The following is a 26,500-nucleotide window of genomic DNA, read 5'->3' as shown; positions in this document are numbered from 1 at the left end:
ATAAGAAGACAGGTGACAATCTGTGCCAACCTACATAGTAATCCTTTATAAATAAAATATATGGCCAAGTCTACAGTTAAAATCTTTGAAATATCTTGCGCATATCTTAGGCCATATATGTTACTTTCTTATGATGTAAAAATGTCACATAACATTTTTCATTTACTCGTTCTTAGTAAATGTATACGGTTGTTTAGTCCATGATTTTCTCCTCATCAAGTTTTTGCGAAAGACTAATGCAAACATATTCACTGACTTTGAGCCACATCCAAACTAAGACAATTTATGTTTATTTTTTCAGAGAACACTACCTTTATGGTAAAAAGGGATATTAGTTTAACATTAATAGATCTTTTTGGCTTTAAACAATTTGGCCAGTACAGGTCACAATATTAACAGGAGAACGAAAATTTGATTATATACGAGTGCAACACGGGTAAGACAGTTGGTCATATTTCTTATAGTACACTTTTTCTTATAGTACACTAGTTCTCCCCCTAATTTCATTATGCTCATAAAGTAGTTTTTACACTTAACTTACTAGTACCAAGCAATAACTACTGTGCTTCTAAAGTACTAATTTCTAACAGCTGAAGATGCTTACTGTCGATAATAATGTTTATGGTTATCCTCCTGAACATTAAATAAACTATTTATTTAACTTCTTCAAAAAATCAGGGAAATAGTTGCTAATAAACCTAAAATGGTTCTTCTCAATCCAAAATTAAAAATTATATTTAACCATATTGTGTCAACAATATTACTCTTTTTCGCGTTATTCTTGTAATTTTAATCTTATACCATCTTCAATCTTTTGCATTGTAATATTTACAAGTGCGTGTGAAGGCACGTAACGCCAAGATTCAATTTTCTCAACGCCTGAAAGTGGTGAGAGAATTACATTTGGGAATTGGATTCCAGCGGTATTCTTACTGAGACAACATGTGACAGAGTTCCAATTTTTATCTTCCAGGAAGTGTCAAGAGCCATTTAGCTATCATATCTTACTTTTGTATAACAATCCATAGTATAAGTACTTATACACATAATAATAAAGGGCATTAACGTTTATATTTAGAGCTAATATTTTGAAATGTATACCTAATACTAGCAGTTAAAAGCGGCTTCACAGGTAATTTCGCAAATTCTGCACCTGTATGAGCATTTTGGTTTAAGTGAATTATATTTCCGAAGCTAATGTTGAATTTGCCATTATCCCATGACCTAAAAAATACCTATATTGCTTCGATTTTGGTTTTTTTGTTTCATTGTCGATTTTCGATTTTGTCTCTTCTCTGATCGAGAAAACTAAACAAATTTAGGTTTGGCAACAGTGTTTAGATGTAAAGAAAAGGTTGGACTACGTCGTTTCTTATATCTGCACTTCTAAAAGTTACCCGCTCCTTTGCACGCAATTTAGTTGGCGTTGCACGTGTATGACCAATGCTAGTGAGTTATATTTACGACACCAATTTTGAGATGTTCTTGTTGCCGCTATCAAGAAAATACGTCAAAAAGTTTATATTTACGAACATACTAATTATCTTAATAGCGGAATAAGACTGATGGAAGTGTTTTCCGATATTGAATACATTAATTTCAATTTTAATGGGTAAAAAATCTACAATAAGACTTAACTCTTGTAGCTTCATCATTAAAAGGTGTAAATTTATATTTAATTAATAAACAATAGATCCCTTTTTCTTTTGTAAGGCGCGAAAATCGCCATTAAAGTGGTATGAAAATTTACACGTTAGCCTTAAAAATACTTAATTTTTGAGGTTCTGAGGGCTCTTTTACGAGCAATATGATCTTTCTAAGTATTTGAAAGATATATTCATAATTAGATGTAAATTTAATTATTATTTTCATAGTTTTGGTTAAATATTTATTTGATATTTAGGCCCTAACACGTTCCCTAATATTCATAACATAAACAACCTTGATCTATATTATATTCATATTCATAAGCAAATCAACGTAATAGTAACTTATTTCAATACTATTGCCATACGGTATGGAATTAAAACAATGTAAGAGATAAATAAATGTAATCGTGACCCGAATAGATGACGAAAGATATATTTTCTACTTTTAAGTGAGATAAGTGTCTGTGGGTTTAATAGAAATTAAATTAAACATGCGGTAGAGCCCAGGCTCATTTCAGGGGATGTACTGACTGTGAAATAAAAACATTGGCAGCCTCAATTGAGTGGGCTATGAATACTTTACCGTTGTTGGCGGCCTCAAGCGGCAAAATCCACCAGGTGCATTGCTCTTTCCACTGAGAAAATTTAATAAAATTCAGAATTTATTATTCTAAAAGTTTACTTACTTAGTAAATACATTTAGAGTGTGAGTCTGAATTTGAAATTTGTATATCAATTTGCAAATTTTAAAAAATTTAGGACTTTTAAAATGTGCGATTTAATTTTATTAAATTCTGCGACAGACATTATTGACCACCTGAGAATGCTTAGCATATCCAATCTCCAACCCAATTCTGAGAATTTGGTCATAGATTGTGAAATGGTTGAGATTATCCCAGACCGATTGGATGAAATATGTATGACTGGAAAGTTAAAGTTTAAAATGAGGTACATTACGCCTCTAACCACAAGTATTAACCTATCAATGACCTCTCTGACACTTCTGTGTCTTTACGATTTATCAAATCAATACGAATTAGTCACAAACCAATTGACGACTCCTTAATTTATTTAAATATGTTGTCAGTTTTACTCACAAATCAATTGACCACACTTTAATTGGTATAAAGTATTTTGTCAGTTATATCACTGGGATCAGTTTCCTATAAGTCTATATTATAAGAAGTTTTTATAACCAAAAACGCGGGAGTACGTACAATTTAGACTGAATAGTAAACTGTTTTACTCAGTACATCCACGTTGGTTTCGCAACTGTATTCTTCCGGTTTGGTAGAGAACTTTTTACTGCTGCAAGTTGGGAGTAAAGATAAGTAGAACCTTATCTTATCTTGTTATGAGAGTCTTTCCACGAACTTACTTTTCCTGTATCGTGAATCGCCTCTTTGAGTAGTTGTCCCAGATTACGATTCCTAGAAGTGCCCCCTAGTGGCCATTGTTTGCCAACTGGACAACTAGCCAACATTCAATATGAGCCAATACCGTTGTCCAGGTTGTGGTGACCAAGAAAATATATTCTGCATGTTCCACAGTGAGGTCTAGCCCGGGTTTCTTAGAGGCATATTGCATTACCTACCGTACTCTCGGCTCTACCGTCGTGCACGCATTGGGTTAAAGATTTTTTTAGATTCCAGTTTGAATAATTTAAAGTTATAACATATTCAACGGTATAAGGAAGTTTTTCTACAAAGAAGTCATATAAGTATTCGGGGTTATATACTATTTTGATATACAGGGTGTCCCATAACTCTCTGGACAAAGGTATACAATGTTATTGCTCAATGTTGGCATATAGGCCAATATAAACATATTTCACTATATGAGAATTGGTCTCTGATGCATAGTTTCCAATCTGTTTGTCTGTATGTGATTTTATTTAAAAAATTGATATCTAAAAAATCAATGAATTAAATTATACAAAATTTGGCTCGAGTGTTTGTGATAACAAGGCCCGTCACTTAAATATATCCTAAAAATTATCTTTAATATTTTTAAAAATATCGGTTATAAGAATTTTTAAACTTGAATATCTTGACTATCGGTTTTTCTCAAGAAGTAGAAGATTAACGGTTTTTAGAAACTACAGTTTATTCTTTTTTTGTATTGTTAGGTATTCGCTGAGAATCTCAATGTGGGCCATGTCTTGTTACAAAAAATCTGCTGTAAATCAGTTATTTATTATTCGATTTAAATAATGTTGTGTTATTAGATTTCTGATAATATGCTCTAAAAACTGTTATTTATATAGTTCTTGAGAAAAATTGCTGGTTTTTATGATATTCCAAAGTTTTCATGGCCGCCATTTTGAAAACAATAAATACAATTTCATGGTGTTTTTTTCGGTAAGTGGCCTTGCTTTCATAAACAGTTGAACCAAATTAGGTATAGTTAAACTTATTAGTTCTTAAGATATTAATGTTTTCTAAAAACACATACAGACAGACAGATAAAAAAACTGCATCAGAGACCGATATTTATATGGTGAAATATGTTTGTCTTGACCTGAGAAATTATGTGTATACCTTTGTCCAGAGAGTCTCGGGACACCCTGTATAATACTTTCGGGAAAAAACAAAACTAAAATTAAAACAGAAGTTCATAATAATATAATATCTTACCAGAGACCATCCATGAGTATAACTTGGGAGAGAAATATAACGCAACGCTATTTACAACAAGTAACCAGGAACTGGAAAAATAAAAGCGAGAGACAAATAAATGACGGCAACACAATGTCAGTTGGTAATCAAGTTATCAGCCTGCATCACTCCGGGCGTCAACTGGACTTTGAAATTACATTTGTCATGTCTCAGCCGTGACGTTCAAAATGTAACTTTGTTAGCAATTATTTCCTGTTTAAAGTATAAGGGATCAAGTCAATGTTATTTTATATTATATTCGTATTTCAAGAGATATCGCAATACATACTCGAATATTTATTATAAATTATGTATTTCTGTTTGTGCAGTACAATTCCTCCTTACTGAGACAATAGTTTTTATTCTTCTTTTGGCCACGGAAGTTATAACACAATATGTTGAATTAATGCTGAACGGAAGGTATTTACACGCGATTTATTTTATCCAGAGAACATTGAGATTAAAATTATAATAGTGTAACACGTAATTAAATATAATATATGACATTTTTTGTATTTCTAATTGGTTAAATAAAATTGAATGTGAACTTTTTTGTGTCTAGGTGTAAGTATGTAAACATTTATTAAAATTTAACATGTTAAAAACCCGATCGTCATAATATTTCATCATTAAATAATAATTGAATTTGTTGCTAAAATAACTTAGTGTTATAAGTTTCAAGTTACATGGTATACATTTTACAAAGATACGAAAAAATATTTAGTGTTTTAAGAGTATTATACGCCATACTTTGCATGGAGTCATGAATTCATACCAGGCTGTATATACACATCAGACAGAATTACATTGATATGATTATGAAATGAAAAATAAATAATAGCCATTCAACTTTGTGTTCATTGTAGTTGATGTTCTACATAAGTTGTGACTAAATTATCTTACTTTTGCATTTCTAAATACACACGGTTGAATGGTTGATCTATAATTAACATAACTAAAGCAGTCTAAAATTGCATTGCAGTAGTAGAGCTTACCACTAAGCTAATATCGAAAAACTTCACCTGTTCTCTGCCTGTTATAATTGTTAGTGCTCATTTACCAAACAAAAACCTTCGTCGTTGTTTCAAAATGTTCATATCGTAAGTGGTATCAGATGATCAGAGCTATGACAACACATTGATTGGAGATAAAAATTGGAACTCTGTCACATGTTGTCTCAGTAAGAATACCGGTGGAATCCAATTCCCAAATGTAATTCTCTCACCACTTTCAGGCGTTCGCAAAATTGAATCTTGGCGTAACGTGCCTTGACACACGCCTGTGAAATATTGCCACGCGGAGAGAATGGAAATGCAGCAAACAGGTTACAGTTATCAGAAAGCATTTAGTGTTATGACAAATTGTTATGTTTACCTAAATTAAAAAAAATTTAATTAGCATAATTGGTCGACCAATTAATGAGGTAATAAGTTTTCAGTATATATATTAGCTTCATATATATGCAAATTTCAAATGCCTTCATATATATATATATATATATATATATATATATATATATATATATATATATATATGTTTATTGAAATTCAATAAGGCTATTACTATTTATACAATTTAATGTAAATAAAAATCGTTTGACAGGTATTGGGCCTTCCGATCATATGTTAGTTTGCTTATTTAAACGCATATGTGGCAGATACGGCCAAATACAAAATAATTTAATCTGAATAAATATATATATATATATATATATATATATATATATATATATATTAGAATAATAAATCGTAAACTAAAACCCTTTTAAATTCTTTTATTTCAGACACGTGTTTCGGTATAAACCATCTTCAGTGTGAACCTTAACCTCTAATTAAATTATAAACAAAACAAATAAATATACACCTGTCGACTATTTAAACAGATGTTAAACTTATATGACACAGTTGTATATGGTTTATACCGAAACACGTGTCTGAAATAAAAGAATTTAAAAGGGTTTTAGTTTACGATTTATTATTCTAACATAAAGATAACCCTATAATGTGGAGTTCATAATATAATATATATATATATATATATATATATATATATATATATATATATATATATATATATATATATACGTAATTTATCAACTAACCTGTAAATTCTGTCCCAAAGACTATATTGGAAAAACCATCACTCCATTAAGAGTGAGAATGACCAATCATCGATTTGATGTTGTTCATCAAAATTATGAGAGACCATTATCTGCTCATGCGATTCAACACAATCAAAATAAATTAGAAAATTGCTTCAGCCCAAAAGGAATTTACCATTTAGAGCCAAACCCCAATCAATATACCAGTCAGATAAATTTAAGAAATGTAGAAATCGCACATCAATTAATTTTAAAATCAAGGCAACCAGATGTGTTGAACCTAAGATGATTCTCTTTTCCTTTTTATAACAAAAAATTTTTAGTTCTATGTAAACATTTACACATATTCTACACACAGCTGATCGGGATCTTGCTGTTTATGGTATTTATTTGTTAAAATTTTATTTTAGTTATGTCTTTTGTTTTTGGTTTGAGTTCTGTTTATATGTTTTAATTCAGTGTGTTCTGATGAAGGGTTGTGTCAACTCGAAAATTAAACATGAGCACTGAATTTTTGTTTCTGTTTTTGTGTACACTTTAAAGTACTTCGAATAGTATATATATATATATATATATAATATATATATATATATATATATATATATATATATATATATATATGAATTATCTTCACACAAAAATAAAAAGCTAATATTGGTAAACTCTTTATACATTTTCGTACGTATCAGCGTACTTCTTTAGACATAATATTGTATAAATATTTACAAAAATTGAACTACTTAACTAACTAAAAATATAAACAAGAAAAATAACTGAAATTGAATAATAAACAGTGAAGAATACCTCACACACTGCTAATGTTTCATCAGATATACCAAAGAGTAAAAACACAAATTTTTAGAAAAATTTAGAAGACCATCACATCTTAAAAATATTTTAGTTAAAACCAATCTTAAAGACATAAATTGTGGGGGGGATGTATCAAATTAAAGAAACTATCTATTGCAAGCTGGGCAACTCAATTTATCAGTTAAATTTTAATTTTGTAATAAACAATATATTGGCCAAACCTCTAACCCTCTTCGTATTAGAATGACAGGTCACCGTTACAGTATTGTTCATGGAGATGACAAGCCCCTCGCTGTACATTCTAGGGAACACAATCAGGAAAAAATTGAAAACTGTTATAAATTAAAAAGCATCAATATTGTTGCATTGCATACTAATGAAAATATAATTATATTTAATTTGAAAAAGAGCAAACTGCTCATCAACTTGTATTAAAATCAAAATGTTTGAACATCCTTTATTTTTGAACTTTCGTTAATTTTATTCTGTTATCTTACGACTGTAACTTTACCCACTAAAGCCATTCCCTAGTCTCTATTTTCGGAGATTTAGCCATTTCAAATATCATGGAAATTGGGTTCTATTGAAATTACCAATTGCCATACTGCAATAATTCTCTTAACTGTTATGCAATAGTTTTAAATTTTATATGTGTTATAAAGAATGTATGTATTAAACATATATTAAATAATTTATGTTTAATAATTATGTACTACTCTCAAGGATTTGTTTTCTGAAAGTATATTATGATGTAGATACTTAATCATATAGTAATCGACACTTATATAATATGCTTTATACTTGTTATTATGTTCTTAAGATGTTAGTTGGAAATTGTATTTACAAATTATTTCATGAAAAATTGAACTGATATGATATAAAAAATGGTGAAATGGGTCATTTCATAACAAAATAATTTTAAGTGTGATTATATGTTACGTTATATATTTCTTATACTCCCAACAATTATAACAATTATTTCATGTGCATAACAAAAAAAGGTCATAACTTTTGCTCAACGACCGCATAATAAATACATATTTTGTGCTTGGATCCCAAAAGTTAACACTACGAAAATAATTATCGTGTTATGGCAATAGATAATGTTAAATAGTACCCAATTTTCATATACATTTGAAATGTCCAAATGGCCAAACATAACCACCGTTGCGTAAGGGATCCATATACTTTATTAAACTCAAATGTATTACCAGTGGCTTTGTACGCAATTTCGTAGGCTTTGTACGTTTATGAGCACTTCTGGTTCAAATGAATAATATTTCCGACACCAATATTAAGTTGCCCTGTTGCCACAATCAAATAATATCGAAAATTTATTGTTTATACCAATATTAATCTATTCCTGTTTTATTATGTATGTGATATAGTTACTTCAACTTGTTTTCCTGAACAAGAACATAAAAATTACATACATACATACATACACAAGTCTGAGATGCCTACTTCTCTTGAAAGACAACTAGGACGGGTTTTATAACAGTCTTTAAATGATAATAAAAGTTAGGTAGTAACTTTGTCCTTGATGTATGAATTATAGTACTGATCAAGTACTGCTTACACAATATCTACTAAAATGTACATTTAAAATTTATTTTTATTAATACTTTAAATTTTCTAATCTTCATATTTGCTTACTTTGTGGTCGACAGCGTGTGCTGAAAAAATCAACCGAGTTTTCTACACATAACGCTAAACACTAAAAGGAAGTTGAACTGGAGCTAAAGTCAACATTCTCACTGTATCAACCCTTCTCAACATGTAGCTAACGTCATGTGTAGAAAACTTGGTTGCTCCACTCTGCTTAGAGATCGTGTATATAACATCATTTAACGTGCACATAAAACTAGAATGAAAATACCTCTTAATCTAGAGTACACTATATTTTGTACTCTAGGCTTTTCTGATATTGAAACGATTAAAGATTCAATTTTGAGCTTCTTTTTCGTCAATTTTCTAAGGATATTTTTATAAAACAATTTCTCTAGATTCCAGATATGTACCGCTAAACTTCCAGATTAAACACATACACACATACAACAAATATATAGGGCATATGTAACCTTTATATGCACGCACCATGGAAGTAAACAAAATGTTGAAGCAAAGTATCAATAAATCCTGTTTGTGAAATTCGTATTCGTATTCCAGGACTGTCAGAACCCTTGGCACAATTTTCTTTTAGAGAGTTGTCTAGACGTTATGTCACAGAATAAATTGCTGATTTTGCACTATGTCGAGGTATAAAACGTGTTCAGACAAGTACTGTGTAGGACATAATAGAAGAATTTACAAAAATTAAGAGGTGCTTATAGCATATTTAAAAGTTTTATTTGCAAACGTTTAAAAACTTTTCCGAACCATTCCATATTAAGGATAATTTGTTTTCTGAGAGTATATTATGATATGAGTATATTAGATATTTAATCATATAATAATCGATACCCTTATAATATGCTGTATACTCGTGATAATAATATTAAGATGTTTAGTTTGGAACCTTTATTCAAAGTTAATAATTATTACAAGCGAAATCGAACTTATATGATATCTAGTATATATTCAAATGTTTTATCTTTATAAAAATGTAAGTTTTAAGTGTGATTATATGTAACGTTATATATTTCATATACTCCATAAACGATGTAAATTATTTAAAAGAGTTAAAACATGTGCATGACAATAAAAATCTTATCTTTGACTCAAAAGAATAGTTTCTATAATTATTTAAATAAATATATCAGTCCATAGTTGATGGGACTTTTATTATAACAACATTCAACGGACCTATTACAAAATATTCGGATTCCTTTATAAATATATAATTTTAAATCCCAAATTGAATTGAATTGAATACACATAATATTTGATACACATAAGTCCCTCTTGAAAATTAAAATGCCCTACCGGTCGTAAAACAATCAAAAACTGTAGTTACGAAAAAGATTAAGCAAGCGTTACACCAGAATGCAGGGGTTGAATCATAGTGGTAAACTTTGCAGAAACTATTCATCAGAATATAGTTGTAACGGATTTGCTCTCCTTATATAGAAAATCTGGCCTGAGAGAACCTGCCTATAAATAATGTACAGGACACCCCAGAGACCTGGCCGGACTCGAGATGTGCTTATGACACAGTGACTCTATGTGTTTGTTATGTCCGCCAAATATTTTATACCAGTCCTGTGTGTATCCAGAATTGACCAAGAGTTTGCAGTTTCATTCCACTTCAGGCTACACACTGCTATATTAATAAATCCAATATGTTTTCCTTCTGAATGTATTCCAAATTTATACCCAGACAGTTAGTCAAAACAACGAAACCAGATTCTTTCAATTTTTTGTTGTTCATTTTTTCCAAAATAGTTTTTGATATTTTCTAATTGTAAAAGTGTTTAAGTTATGTGTGTTTGCCTCGTAATTAGGGGGGTACTAATATTAATATATATATATATATATATATATATATATATATATATATATATATCAAAACAATTGTAAGCGAGGTAGATTTTTACGTTTAGTTGTCATTTTGAAATATAAAATTGAAGATTCATTATTAATTTGTACAATTAATTTTTAATTCTCATTAATTTGTCTCGTTGTTTTTAAAACTTTAGATTTACATCCATGCAGAATTTTCAAATATTATTACTGATAAAAACATAGAGATCGATTCTAAAAATCAGGTACTTGGTTTGGAAGCAGTAACTTAACTATTCACATTAAAATAACATGTTGTGTTATTCTTCTAAAAACATTGTACAATAACATCTTGAATTTAGGAGGTAGGTTTTTGTACTAGTAAATGGCCAAATAAGTATGAAATAACTTTTACATATTTTATAGGATGTTTAAGAACTGACACGTAGTTATTCCACCTCCGAAATTTGTACCATCCTATTGAATCATTGTATTAAAATTGATACTGGTTTTTAACTTTAAAACCTTGTGTAACTTCTATTTCTACCACAGGATGTTTCATAAAACCGAATGAGTTCAGACTTAAAATATCGTACACAACTTTAGCGAACCCTGTTAAGCGATAAGTGTTAGGCTTACTCCTACATTGTTATAATAAACCTTTTTTTATATGAGACAAGTAGGCCTTTGTTATTTGTTGCAGTTTGTTTTACAATCAATGCTTGTTCCACATCAAATGGAATAACTGCACTAATTTCTGTTGTTTTAAATAGTATATTATATTTGATGTGTCATACTTACAAAAAGCAATACTGATACAACAGATTTTCTAAAAATAATGGATTTATTTTAACAAAAACTTAAGTATGCGTTGAAAATGAAGAACCGCCTATAAGGTGTTATAACATATTGTGATTCTAGAATGAAACGGTTGTTATGTTAAAAAATTATTTATTTATTTTTAAATATACTCTGGTTACATAACTTTTTGTGTTTCCCCGTTTGAACCAACGTAAACAGTGCTTAAATAGTATTTTTTTTTTATTTTGCCCTTGCCGTTGAGACTTGTCTGACGTTAAACCGATATTGAAAATAAGAAGATGTTCAATACCTCAGTCTTAATGGAAAATTATATAAATTTTATGGGTGTAATTTTAAAATAATATAGCAATATATTACTTTAAAAAACTTTTATTGCATCGAACAATAAAAATAAATCTATGTACCTATACATTTATTTGAATTTTACTGCCGGAAATATAAAGGTTCCAGCACTATAAATGTAGAAACATTTAAAAAACTGATATTAAAAATTGTTACTTAAGTTATTACTACTAACTTAGCGCTTGTTTAAACTCTACTGGTTATTGTAACTGTACAAATTAATAACTTATTGTCTAATACAATTTGTAATATTTTTCATTCCTCAATGACAGTATTTTGATTAATAAATTCGAGTAACAAAAATAATTAATGATATATAAGAATTTGTTGTTACTATTTACCTAACACAGTATAATAAATTAACTAAAAGTGGTGTACCACAAGTTTTTGAGAGGTTCCAAATATCACTTTCACTTTTATTATTTATAAACATTTTAGCTGTGGTAATAATATTTTGTATACCTGTTAAGCATTATAAAAAAATATATTTATTCTAAAATAAAGGAAATTTAAAAAGTGTGACTTTGAAAGCGATAATATAAACAGAGTAAGAGAAACAGACTTAGTTGACGTTTTCCGGACTGCTGACCAAGGACATCTCCGATCTGTTTGTAGGGACAGACTGGACAACTGAACTGTATACATTGTTCACTCTCTGACGTCAGTATTCGCAGTTTCTGTGTTTATAACAGACAAAACACCTCAATAAATATACGAACAGTAAATAATGTTTATTCTTTAACATAATTTTTTATTTAATCAACTAAATCTCTTTTCCCAACTAGTTGAATTTGGATATTTCATCTAATGAATGATAAATAACACGGTGGGTATACAAATGTCACGCTGACATACAATGTGTTGTGTAGTGTAAATGCAGGTTACAAAGCTAATAGCACTGCATTTGAGTTCGGGTCGGACAAACCCTAGGATGAGATTAATTCTGGCCTTTGACCTACCACATTTGACCACCTTGTATTATATGTAGTTATCCTTAACTACTGGAACTCCACACGTGACCTTGGCCTACTGGTGTCGTATGATTTAACTTTTAATAAAGACACATATATTTTCGTTGTATATTATTCATTAAACGTGTGGATGTCTTTTCTCATTTCGAAACGAACCTGTAGTTTTTAGTTTTACATTTATATAGATATAATTTTAGGGTTACTTAAATTTATCTTAAATAACGTACTTAAGGAAGTGTTATAACAGCATACCTTGAACCAATTGTGTTTAAATTACTGTAGTACTGTAATTTATTTCCTTATATTAATATTTATTTGGAACCGGATATTTACTGTGATACAAATTAAGTTCGAATGTTACGTTCCATAAATAATAAATACCTAATTAAAAAACAAGTCATCATTTATAATATTTACAACAGTACGAACAAGGCAAAATTTGTCTAAAACGTATATGAACGGTTTTGATTAATATAATGTTTTAGGTCATAAAACAGGATATTGTAATTAGAACTGGTAGATAAGAGTAAATAATATGTAAATAGTGACTTAGGCTTATGCGTGGCTATCTATAACTCGCAAGAACTTCACTCGAGAGGCTTGAAATATTGCCTCAATATATATATATATATATATATATATATATATATATATTATATATGTATATGTATATATATATATATATATATATGTATATATATATATATATATATATATATATATATATTTGAAATTTTACAAGAAGCTTTATTTCTAGATAGACTAGTTCATGATTGTACATTAGGAGTGCATGTCAATCCATGGTATTTTGTTAAACGTCAGCGAATATTTGTACATTAGTCTTATTGGTAACAATTATGGCAACTAGAAAATAGCAGAATAATTCAACTCTTAAATAAACTGCGTACAATTCTATGAGATTTATGCAATTGCATTTTTTAATAAATAAAGTAAACAGAAATCATTTAAGAGTGGAATGTCAATGTTCAAGGTTTAATGATAAGATATGACTTCAATGTACTCGTAGTAGCCTCTCTAGCTCACTGGAACTTTTATGGCATGAATATTAATTGCTATGGACCTAAATTTAAGAACAATAAAAGGAATGTACCATGGGCAAGATATTTCACAAAAGGTTTCTTCAGTAGAATTTGACTTGAAATGAAGATTCATATCTACTTACATAAGAATTGTGCACGTCCAACCACACTATCGGGCCTATCGTCATTGAAGCCAAACTCAGTTGGATGACACATTTTCTCTTATGTCTGTTTGAGAGATGTAAAACTTTATTTTCTAGACAATTTTTATTATCTATCCCTTCGCAAGACATTTTAAGAATTATTTAAGCTACAAACTTCAAATTTAGGTTGGAACCTTAGCACAGCAAGTTTAATACAGCGTTTTAAACTATATATTAATTATCAAATTTTAACTCATCTAAAACCAATAGCTTTAATCATGTATTATTAAATGCATCAATTTATATAAAATTATACATACACATTAAGTAATAATATAATTCAGTTGTATAATTAGTAATTATTCAACTAAAGATTTAAATACAGAAAAAAATTATTTTTTGTTTAATAGGATACACTCCTTGTACATCCGTGTTATTGACACTGAAGTAGCATCTCAAATGTATAATTCTATCCCATCGAATAATTTAAGTGTTACATTATATATTATATACGATATTGTTTTTGACTAAAATATGGAAAATATGTTCATTACATTGAGTGCTTAAAAATTAAATGTTCATCTATAAGTTGTACGCCTTCAAACGTTTCTATACATTTTTTTTATAAAACTTATGCTTAACAGATTTAATAAAAAAATCACACTTTAAAGAATTAAATTTATTTATTAAAATATATTTTTTGAAATTAACTGTTAAAATTATTAGAATGTTTAAGTAGTAACATAATTTTATCTAAACTATAATTCATACTTCGCGAAGATGGTGTAACGTTAATATGTCGATCCAATTTTAATGTACTTCTATAAAAATATTCAAGCATTTAAGGCCATAAAAATCAAAATTGTATTAAAATAATTAAAATGCAGTATTAAATAATATTGTCTTGTAGAAAATATTTGATTCTATATCGCGTAAGATGCTGCTGAAAACCATAAATATATAACATTCAGAACAAGGATTGGTTAATAGTGCGATAATAAATCAAACTCTGGGAAATAACGATAAACTAATTACAACTTTAACACTAAGGAAGCCCTGAAGTATATGCCTTCCAGACATAAGAAGGATTCTTGTCTCATTTTCCATCTCAGCGGTCTAACGTGAAACTCGTCTCCGCGCCTTTGTCAATAATGTTAATTAATTTCATTCATTCATTATCCATGGACCAATTTTATGCTAAGTTGGACTGATTTGCACAAAACGTATTCAATGTTAACGAATAAACCTTGTGAATTAAACGGAATTTTAAAAATTAATGTAAGAAACTTAGAGATTGTTGTGAATTGGTTTTGCACGTATACTGGAATAATTAAATGCATAGTTTAGTTTAAATTAAATTTATAGTAAAACTTACATAAAAATATGAAGCATATTATATAACAAAAATATATTGAATACGTGTACGGAGTATTAAGTTGTCAGACCATCCGTATATTTTTATTCTTTGTCGGTTGAATTAAAGATTATTGCTTGCTGTACTTCGAAAATATCAGCTAGTACAAACACTTTTAGTTGACAATATACTTTATAAAACGGTTGAAACCAAGAATTAATATTCTTTAGAAATGTTCGGTGGCATAGTATAGAAATGATGTTATTACATATAAATTTTAATAAAAAGACACAATGAATAACTTAGGTACAAAGTATAATCATTATATTTCGTTTATTATAGGAACCTGGCTGCAATAATACTATTTAATTTTTTGCTCCTCTAAAGATCCCATAACAAAATATAAGTCTGCAGAATTTAAATTTAAGACGGGGGAATGTTAGTAGTAACACAATTTCTTTTTATTGCAAGTTCCTTTAAACATTTTATTTACTGAAAAGAACATGTGTTTGGAAGACCAAATCCCTGCAAATCGACTTCTAATCACTATATTTCTAAAGGTGGAAATATATAAAATTAATAATAATAAAGATTAATTGAGTATAATTAATTTTTCCACTGGGGTTAAAACAGTGAATTAAAATCCAAGCTAATATACCCAACACTAAAACATAAAGTTAACAACCATTGGAAAAAATTAAGAAATATTTTGTATTTTAGACCTTTTAAAACACCATTTTGAATCTGCCAACTGATAATTCGCAATGCAAGATAATTATAAGAGTTTGTATACTGTTCCCAGAAAATTTTCACAACCAGAGTTTACTTTGTCAAGGTAATACCTTGGATTACACCAACAACAATGATTTCTAACACTATTTTTACAATCACAATGATAGTTGCACCGATAATGAACTTTACGGATCTCCATTAAAAATTTAAAACTTACCTATTTTTAAAAGCCCTTTTTTGTAATTTTCATGTACCTATTAAGAATACTTTGTTTTACTAAAAATAAAAAATTTCTAAATTTGTACTACACGCATCAAACAGTGTCAAATAATGCAAGAATGATCGTAGACGCTGATAAATATATTTAAGGCTACCCTTATTTTGGTTTGTTAAATCTGTTTAATTACAATCTATACCTGTGTTATTACATACAGTTTCAGTACATAAATGAGTTACACCGCTTACATTACACGCTTTGTCTCCGCATCGTGTAAGTGAATACATGAAACATTACCGGCGTGGAAGCAAAGCAGTGAGAGAGAGAGAGCTGGAGAGAGAGAGAGCGAGAGAGAGAGCCAGCTCTAAATAATTTACGGGGAAGTCAAGGGGCCCCCCAGAGACTCGGACTCGACCTGTGACTTTTGACGCAGTGAACTTCCTGTATCGCCACAGATTTATCACTGCAGTTTAGTGTAGCAGTAAAGTTACATTACAATTAAACTCGAGCATTTCGGTCTACAAACTGAATAGTCAGTGCTCTGTGTGAAGTTTATTTTTGACGATGGAAGGATTGTGAAGGAAACAGGAATTTTCCGGACATTTCCCATCGTTCGGTGAAACAAAATGTCGGTAACACTACCTTTTTGAGGTCTGCAGACTGATCTCTTCTTCAGGTAAATAACTAACCTAACACATAATTACAAACTATGCTAAATTAAACAACCAGAGCGTTGTGACCCTCATAAGTCTGGAATCTCTTAGTATTATAAACCGGTATGTGAAACAATTTTTATTGCATTTTACTTCAATACAGAGATAGTACACAACAAAATGGTTATTAGTTTAGCCACTCCTGCACATTGACCTGGATTAAGCTAATTTGATTTGTCCTTGTAATTCGTTGAAGCGTTCATTTGAACAGAACATATCTCTTGCCAATATCTCTCCATATTTTTAAACTAATTGTTTTAGCTATATTTTTACTCTAGAGTTATATAGGCTACTATTATTTCTATGAATACTTTTTAGATAAGGTAGTGCCGTTCACTGTTATTTTAATATTTTTTTACAAAACAAAGGAAAGCCTTGAAAAAAAATAAAAAAAGTAAATGTAGTAATGTTGATTTGTTGTATAATAATCCTTATATTGGTCATTTTTATAACATTTGCTAAAATTTTACGTTTTCATGTAACTTCATATCCTGAGTATATAATTGGTAAAATTAACTTATATTAAATAAACACAATGAGCATAAAATTTTGCAGTTTAAAAATATACTAGATACTTTACCATCAATGTATTGTTATTATTACTTAAGATTAACATATGTTGATGTTTTATTCAGAGAAGAATTATTAGGGCATGTATTTAGAATAAAATAAATTTAACCTTAAAATGGTGTTCGCAGGTTATAATTTAAGTATAAGAATACACTTGAATGTAGTAAAACTAATGATAGATATATTACAGCAGAAAAAAGGTATAAAATGTAAATAATAATTAGAAACGTTCTGTTTGTGCCAGTACATAGTCATCATTATAAAATGTATAACTTAAAAAAACCTAAACGTGATATTCACATGATACGTTATTAAGCGTAACTGTAACACAAAAAGAAGTCGATATAAGGTCAATGCTTAAAGCCTCTTAGTATGGCAATATTCCTGATTTCCTTGTTTAAGATTTGCAAAGAGTTAATACTTGCCATTATTGACTTCCACGCAAAATATCCATTAGTGAAACAACTAAATACAAAGTTATATATTGAATTTAAAAACTATCTTTCGAATTAAGTTCTAGAATGTAATTAGGTTTCGACTCCGCTTCGCACCTGGATTACGAAGCGGACAATACATCTGAACTGCTCGGTCTAGTAGACGTCATTATCGATTTAAAATAACACATAATACACTGGAACTCCATCACAAATAAACACATCACGAATAGATATGTTTGTCCGGACAGAGATGTTAGATACTCGATAGCCCTACCCACGCTACCCACCTCCAGTGCACTAATCGCTACACGGGTTCTTGTTTTGGATTGGTTCTGCGAAATTTATCAGCTCTTATCGGATGTGGAGTTGTTCCTTTCGCTTGACAACCTAACATTTTATTAAATATTAGAACTGTATTTGAGCGTTTAATTTAATACTAACCCACTTTCAAGTATGTACGAAATTCCTCCAGTGTGCAAAAAATACTTAATAACAAATTAAATTAACGTTATTTTGAATTGTACCACGGCTGTATTCTTTGTGTATAAGGCGTTACGCACAGCTGGAGTTGTAGTATTGGCTGAGGTTAACAGAGATTTAGGTGTATGTTCTTTTATTACTCGTATTTTTCAATTGAAGGACCTCTTTGGCCCACATATGTTTTCTAAACGTTACATTTGAGTTTTTATATGCCATTCTTACTACAGGTTAAGTAAGTTTTCGGTCCTTTTTGAAGTTCGGGGCGCTGGGATAGTATTAAACTGTTTAAGATTGGTTAATAAACGTAATATAATTTCACTCGCAATATGTTCCAAGTATTTGGGAGGTAATGATTCGAATTTTTCATTATGCTTGTTTTTACTATCCAAATATTTTTTTTTATTTTGAAAACAGGTTAATTTCATTGTAATTCATATATTATTTATAATTTAAAGCAGTGTAACAAAGGCGTAATACAACGTTGAAATCTGGATGTAGGTATTACAACGATCAAGAACTGAGGGGAATATGTAATATTTATAAAGACATAATTTTTATAATTCATATCAGTGTATACCAAATAAATGTTTAATTTACGTTAAAATATAGAATAGCTTATGTCTACATAACTGATAAACTGAACTCATGACTTAAGGTACGAAACTAGTAAATGCTAAAATATTCTAAAGTGAAAATTGTGAAAAATCCTTTCATATTTTTTCATAAGTAAACAGGGAGTTTTATGGTTTACTTGAATAATATTTTAGATAGATGAATATTATTATCTAATTATTAAGATACTAAAACCAAAGGCAACTATAAGTCAGCAAAAAGGTCAATAAGACATTTATAATTTAAATTATATGCAGTTTGTTATTCTTTTATAGTCTTTTAGCAAAATAAAAAGCAATAAAAATCACACTTTCTATAAACAGTGCTTAAATAATATAGGTTTAAAATTATATAGATTATCATAAAATATGTTAATGAAGTTTACATAATATAAATCATGTAGACACAAATATATTAAGCCGGTATACATTAAATTGAGATGAGATCAGTTTTTAATTTACGAAGATTGAGAGTGGAACAATCATAACTACGTACAGCGATGGTCTATACGGAGCGTCTGATTAATTAGGGAGTAGAATCGATTCTTCTGAGAACAAGCAATAAACGATCCTGATATTTCCGATATACGTCCAACGGCAAACAATCGAAATGCAGTCGCAAACAATTGGAAATGTTCAAACAAAACGAGTTCCGTTCCGTTTATTGCGTTCGTGTAAACTTGTTTTCTGGAATGGGATGTTTTGTCGGATGTTTTTTCGGTGACTGTTGTGAATATTTCGTAAATATTTTTGCTATGTTCACCAAAAAAATATTTACTAGATACGACAGCCATGTATATTTAAAAAGTCGTATACTAATGTATTTACCGATTAAAATACACGTTAATACACTGTATTCTCGTCAATTATCCCTGGGTCTTTGTTTAGTTCATGTTGTAAAATTTACTATGAATAAAGCAAAAGCTTTATTTACATCTTTCAGCACGAGAAATTTAAATTGCGTTCTACAAATTAATATCTTGTACACTTGGGTATAATAACAGACCTTTATACAGACTTCAATATATTCTTTGTTTAAAGTTTACTATTGTCGATGCAAGGTTTGAAAGGATAATAGGATTTTGGACATTTTCTATCGTTATAGGTTATAACGGGGATAAAACAACTTTTCGAGGATTGGAATCTATCCTCTTCGTCAGGTAGGTGAGGTATTAATACATACAAAAATGCCAAACAGGAATTACCTTTTATATATATATATATATATATATATATATATATATATATATATATATATATTAATAAAAATGCAAATAGGTTGAAGTAATGTAGTTGTGTATATGTTTACAACATTAATGTCTTAACAGAGCAACCTAGTGTTCCTTCAGTTTTTTAAATATTAAAATAACATATCGTCTCATAGATGTTTACACTACACATGTAAGTATTAAAATAAGAAGACAAATTTAGAAATCACTACATCCATAAATTGTGAGAAGATTATTTTGTGAAATTCTTAGCTTATGAATAGTGTATGACTTAATAGGTAATTGCAAAGTACTCTATTAGAGTAAGAGAGCTCATAACCTGTATTAAACACATTATTCGCTTATTAGAAAACATACAAGTACAGAACGACATCAAACACTTACAATATGCCACTAACATATAAATATTGAAGAAACTGTTGTATTATATAAATATTTGAATCGGACATTAAACCATATTACTGTCAGGAGACCAACAAAACATATGGTAATCTAATAGGAGAAGTTATACGGCCACACATATAACCAAATATAAGGGGGAGTTACTAATTAGACCAATTTGTTAACGTATATTGTTCATGTATTGATTACTTTCAGCGGAAATAAATTTAGGAGAAATAACTCAATATTCAGCACATATTAAAACATGCTTATAGATCAAGATTATGTTGTTGTTCCACTGTAGTTGTTGGAACAAATTAATTTATGTCTGACTGTCTTTTCGCACAGTATCTTAATCAAATCTAATCTAAAGAATTGAAATGGAGCGGTTTTATTTCTATATACGCAAAACTGAATTTGACGATGATTCATGTCACTCGTGGGGATTTCGCTGAGCGTTTGTGTATATTTTTTTCTATTGCTCTTATGGCTATATAATGGCCATATATAACCACAATTGAAAAAATTTCAAAATAAACAAATTTGTAAGTACACTTATGGATTTTAAAAATCATAATAGATTCTAAAATATGATATATTTTTTCATAGAGTAAAAATTATAAAATAAATACAGTAAAAACATTATTAAATCTGCTAGCAAGATTTGACTTCAATGCACTTTTGCGTTATAATAGAATACCTTGCTTTACCTGAACTATATTATATTATACTGCTGTGAAATCTATCTTAAGGGAAAATATGAGTATGATATTTTCAAAGATATCTCGAGAAATATATAATATAAATAACTTAAAATTCTGTATGCCATTTTACTTCTACATATACAGGAATAATTTTTATAGTGTTGCATGTCCAACCTAGGGATTTGGCTGACAATCATTTAACCCTCACTCAGTAGGTTGACATATTTTTTTCTGCTGGGAGTGTGTAAATATTTCTCTTATGTATGATTATCTGCCTGTCTCTCTATCTGCCAGAGAAATATTGAATGCATATTGTAGTGGTGTTCCTGTTAAATAAATAAATATAGTTCTTATGACAACTGAATTGCTACTTAAAACTGTATGTAAATTAATTACATGTAATATATTAATAACAAACTAATGTATTACGAGAATCTAAATTCAGTTCATTTTTACTGTTTACTCGACATAAGAGATAACAGACAGATTTTTAGCTTAATAAAACAATTGTGTCAAATTACAGCCAAACAGCCGTAGCACGATACCTTGGTAAGGGTTACTCGAAGAGCTGAGAAGAGGCTTTAAATTTGATATGCATTTTGAATTCTTTTACTTGCGAATTTTACATAAACAGCATCGACATTGATGATTACTCCATAAGATTCAGGAATGTGTAAGCGAAAATTATTTCATTGGTCTTAATAGTACCTATCAAGGACATTTTCAGAATAAATACAATTGTAAGATGACTGAGTAAATATACATGACAATTTGCCCGACATGACACATTTCCCGAGTTAGGTTCTGAAGACGGCGTATTAAGGCTTCATTTACCCCCATCATACTTACAGAGTGATATTGTGGGGTGCTAGTGCAAACAACTAGTTGATAAAAGTGTCCAAGCTGCATAAGCGAGCGACACGAATTTCAGAGAGTCTTGTAGAGAAACTTTAAAAATTTGCAGCTGTTGACTCTGTCAAGTCTACATTTATTTTAAGAAATAACTCTTTCTTTTATGTCTAAATGTGGCATGACCACTGGCCAAGAAGTCCATTCGTTCCCCTAAGCCAGGGGAAACTACCGAACTGGTACACAGAACGGTAGTTTATGAACATCTGCCCTCGCAAGCAGGTGTAAAGAAAAAATGGATAAAGAATACCGCAACACCCAAGGTGCTCAAAACTCGACTGAAACGCTTTTTAGCGTTACAAGGTTTTTATAATATTACCGAGTGTTTGGTATTTGAGTCGAAGATCACCCAATCAGGAGATTGACTTTAGCGCTGTAGGTGGAAAATTGGCAAATTGATAAAAGTTGCATGAATGTTGAATTGTATGTTTGAGTGTGATCCTGATGTGGTGAGAATGTACAAAACTTTAGCTGATACTATCATATTGACATTTGCTAATACATGTGAATCATGTCTCTGCAATAAAAATTGATTGATTGATTTTAAAATCTGACATGTGATGTAGTCTATTAAAATGAGTAATAAACATGAAATTTTGTATGAAAACTCAACAAAACCTGTTACGAGTTACGTGCTAAAACGTACTCTTCGATGTATATAATTAATTTAGGTTGCATTTTTAATAGCTATTAGTCATAACAAATCAAGTAGTAAAGTATCTATAATCATCACATGTATAACGCGAGGGTATGTAGATGAGAAAGCGGTAAATATCCTTATGTAGTAGAAAGTATCTGAAAGTTGTATATATTCGATGTGTATTTTGGGTCAGATTCCGTTATATGCCCCCAACGCATAAACTTTTTTCAATGAACTTAGAACGTTATACAACGATGTAGTTGAGTAACAGAACTAACATTCCATCAATCAACAAGCATTTCCAGGTATTGCGGTCGGTATTGTTGTCGCTGTTATCTTATCTTTCTCGAGAATCCCGATTACGGCAGGCCGCACGGCATCACATGAATATTTAAGTTTTTTACACGGTAAATAATTGCCTTTCCATTACAATTCAATTTATATTTCTGATCATCCCCTCTAGAATTTGATATTTTACTGATAGTTACTATCTCGAGGGATGTTTTTCTCTCGTTGATATCAGCGCGGGCTTCGGCAGCACCGAAGGCATTTTAGGTGGCGGAGTGTGATCGAGAATAGAATAATGTTTTGTGTGTTTTTTTCAATAATGAGTTTAGTAATAACAACTGGTTTGCAGACCAAACACTGCTGTCAAAAGATTGTAAATATTGACAATGACTTGTACCAAAATTTTAAAATGTACATTAAAGGCTTCGTGGCAGCATTATTGATACTTTGCTAATACCCCCGCTCCCTCTGGCAACATAATTGGATGGTGTACAGTTTATGGCCGTGTTGAGTAGATTTTACTGCGGAGAGCTTTTCGCACTCCAGGTGAATTATTTACAGTGCTTTCCGTCCCTGTGATGCTTCAACATACAGTTTAATGGATCATCCTGACTTTCAAGCAACTAATTATTTTGGGGTTTCAATAAAATGGTTCCATTGAAATATAAAAAATTTAGAGGACATATACAAAATTCCCTTGGAATCGTTTAAACCTAAATGTAGCTAATAAATATAGGTCTTCTTGCATTTATATTTGCATACCTTCATATCTCTGCATAATGAAGAGATTATTTAATGTAATACTGTCCTATGTATAAGGCTTTTATCGTATGGAAATCTAATGTAAATAATGTGTTCATTCGTTTAAAAATTACAATATTGAAACACCAAGTTGCTTACCATATAAGGCATTTCTATGGACAACTTTTTCTACATACCTAATATTCTTTTTTTGATATTTTTTTGCAGCTTCTTAAAGGGTTTATTGGAAATTATACTAACCTTTAGCTCTACTACTACAATCAGATAGCTTACTTTTACTCTGCGATATCAGTAAAACAATATTGATAGTATAATTGTATAATAATTTATAACGCATCGTAAAAAATACTATTCAGATATAGTATAACAGCAGTAGTATTCCAGATAGCGGTCAAATAATAATAATTTTAACATGTATATATAGCATTCTTTTACTGTATATCCTGAAGAAAGATTAATTTTGAGCGAATATGGTAATGAAAAGGGCAATTGAAAGGGTTTATATTTATACACAAGAACGACATGCAATAACACTGTTCAAAAGTAAATTAATATTGGCTCGTTCGGTGAAAGTGATATATAAGGTGAATACGTTTGTTATAACAAACTGAACGACCAAAGAGAAGTCTCTGATATAGATGAATAGACTGCTAGTTGCACCACTGATCTTCGGGTTCACGGATGTTAAGGAAAGCGTGTTTGTTCCATCAAAGAATACCACACCAACATTGAGCTGTTGACCAACTATTTCACATTGAACATATTTATATATTTACATATAAAGAAATTATTTATTAGGTTTTCTGTGTATTTTTTCTTCAAACGTTTTTTTCCTTTTTCAAGAGGTAGTTCTGAGTATAAATAGAATGTTTCCTTTTATTTAGCCTACATCATGAAATTATCAATTTTACGAATCCCGATTAAACTATACATTAAATTCACGGATCAGTTTCATGCTATATTTAATGTGAATAGTTTGTAAATTTAAGTGGTAACCGTAATAAAATGTTTATTATAATGTAATAGTTTCTTGGGTATTGTGGTATTATTACATAAAGTAATTGATATTTGTTTTTTGAATTTGCACAGACAACTATGATATATTTCTACCAGCATTCATATTATTATCTATTTGTATTTGCTCAGAAAATTACTATGATATAGTAGCCTAAATTTTTATTATTTTTTCAGTGGCAATAATGGACATTCAAGCTGTGGAGGGCAAAAGAGTGGAGCTACCTTGTAACGTTACACCTCCAGGCCATGACAAACTTTACATGGTCCTTTGGTTCAAGGCGGACGCTGGAATTCCATTATATAGGTCAGTGACGTATATAATCCCATATAATATTCAATATCTCGTTAATATATTATATATTGACCGAAAAACGTTTGGTGCAGTGCAGTTGCGTGTTTATTGTTAAGGGAAAATATTTAAATTTCTTTAAAACACAACGTAAAAGAAAATATCTTTATACAAGTTATGCTTTACTTTTGTCGTAGTGATAATTAAAATTTTTTCATCTTCGTAGATGTGATCTGCATAATCGAATTGATATTTTTGTAGTTCGTATTTTGTGCTCATCGATAGCAAATAATTAAGTCAGTCATGGATTATTCTTTATATAGAGACAGCAAATATGAGCTTTGAAAGATACATGAAATGTTTAACGTTTTTCATTCTTTAGTGAAAATTAGTTAAAGAATATAGTTACGTTGAATTTATTGTAAAAACAGTATATAGGAATGAAAATCTTTGCAAATAAAAGTAAAAGTCCTCATTCACTCACCCACTCACTCTTTACTATATTTTTTATTTTATTAATAATAAGGAATGTTGAAATCTTTAACAAGTATGAGTAATCACTTAAATAGAAAAAGTAAAGACTTTTCTTGAAGATGAAATAACATAGGTATTTTAATGAAGCCTCCGTTCGTGACAATTAGTACACTTCAAAATCACACCTTTATTTGATAAATTACAAAGCATCAGTTTAATATATATCAGCTTTTTTATTATTTTGTAACAAGGAACTTACCACATATTACTTCACAAGCAATTCATATTTTTCTAAGACGAAGTAATAGGCCTTTGATAATCCCAACAAGAGTTTAACCTTGAGGGACACACATAAAGAACGTGAAAGTTGTACATAAAACCTGATTTAATTGTCCTAAGGGTTAATAGAGTAATATCATTGAAAGTTAATGCGCTGGATTGAAGTGATTATAAAAGGTTTAAGTATGTAAACCCTTTGAAATTCAAAAACATATCAGACGACGACCTTGCGAAAACAAATTTAACAAAGCGTAGTTGAAGATTTTTGTCAAGGAAAATAAAAATCAATTCAGCGATCTCTGTATATACTGTGACCGATTATTCAGATAAATAACCCTTCTTTTCTGAGGATATAATTTGTAGATAAAACCTATTAAATACTAAAAATATGACTAGTAAATATTAACTTATTAGTAAATTATTAGTAAATTTTATTAT

The 26,500-nt window shown here is 29.7% G+C and overlaps 1 protein-coding gene across 1 annotated transcript in view; it reads left to right on the top strand.

Annotated features, from left to right (window-relative positions):
- Positions 1–26,500, top strand: part of LOC124355383 (neural cell adhesion molecule 1-A) — a 406,182-nt gene that overhangs the window by 347,259 nt on the left and 32,423 nt on the right. The window contains exon 2 of the mRNA XM_046806510.1: positions 25,195–25,324. Coding sequence (XP_046662466.1) covers positions 25,195–25,324 — 130 coding nt within the window. The remainder of the gene's footprint in view (positions 1–25,194; positions 25,325–26,500) is intronic.

The sequence above is a fragment of the Homalodisca vitripennis genome, chromosome 1, assembly GCF_021130785.1.
Source record: "Homalodisca vitripennis isolate AUS2020 chromosome 1, UT_GWSS_2.1, whole genome shotgun sequence".
NCBI classification, from domain to species: domain Eukaryota; kingdom Metazoa; phylum Arthropoda; class Insecta; order Hemiptera; family Cicadellidae; genus Homalodisca; species Homalodisca vitripennis.
The sequence above is the reverse complement of the archived record's forward strand: the minus strand, read 5'-3'. Positions and strand labels throughout refer to the sequence as shown.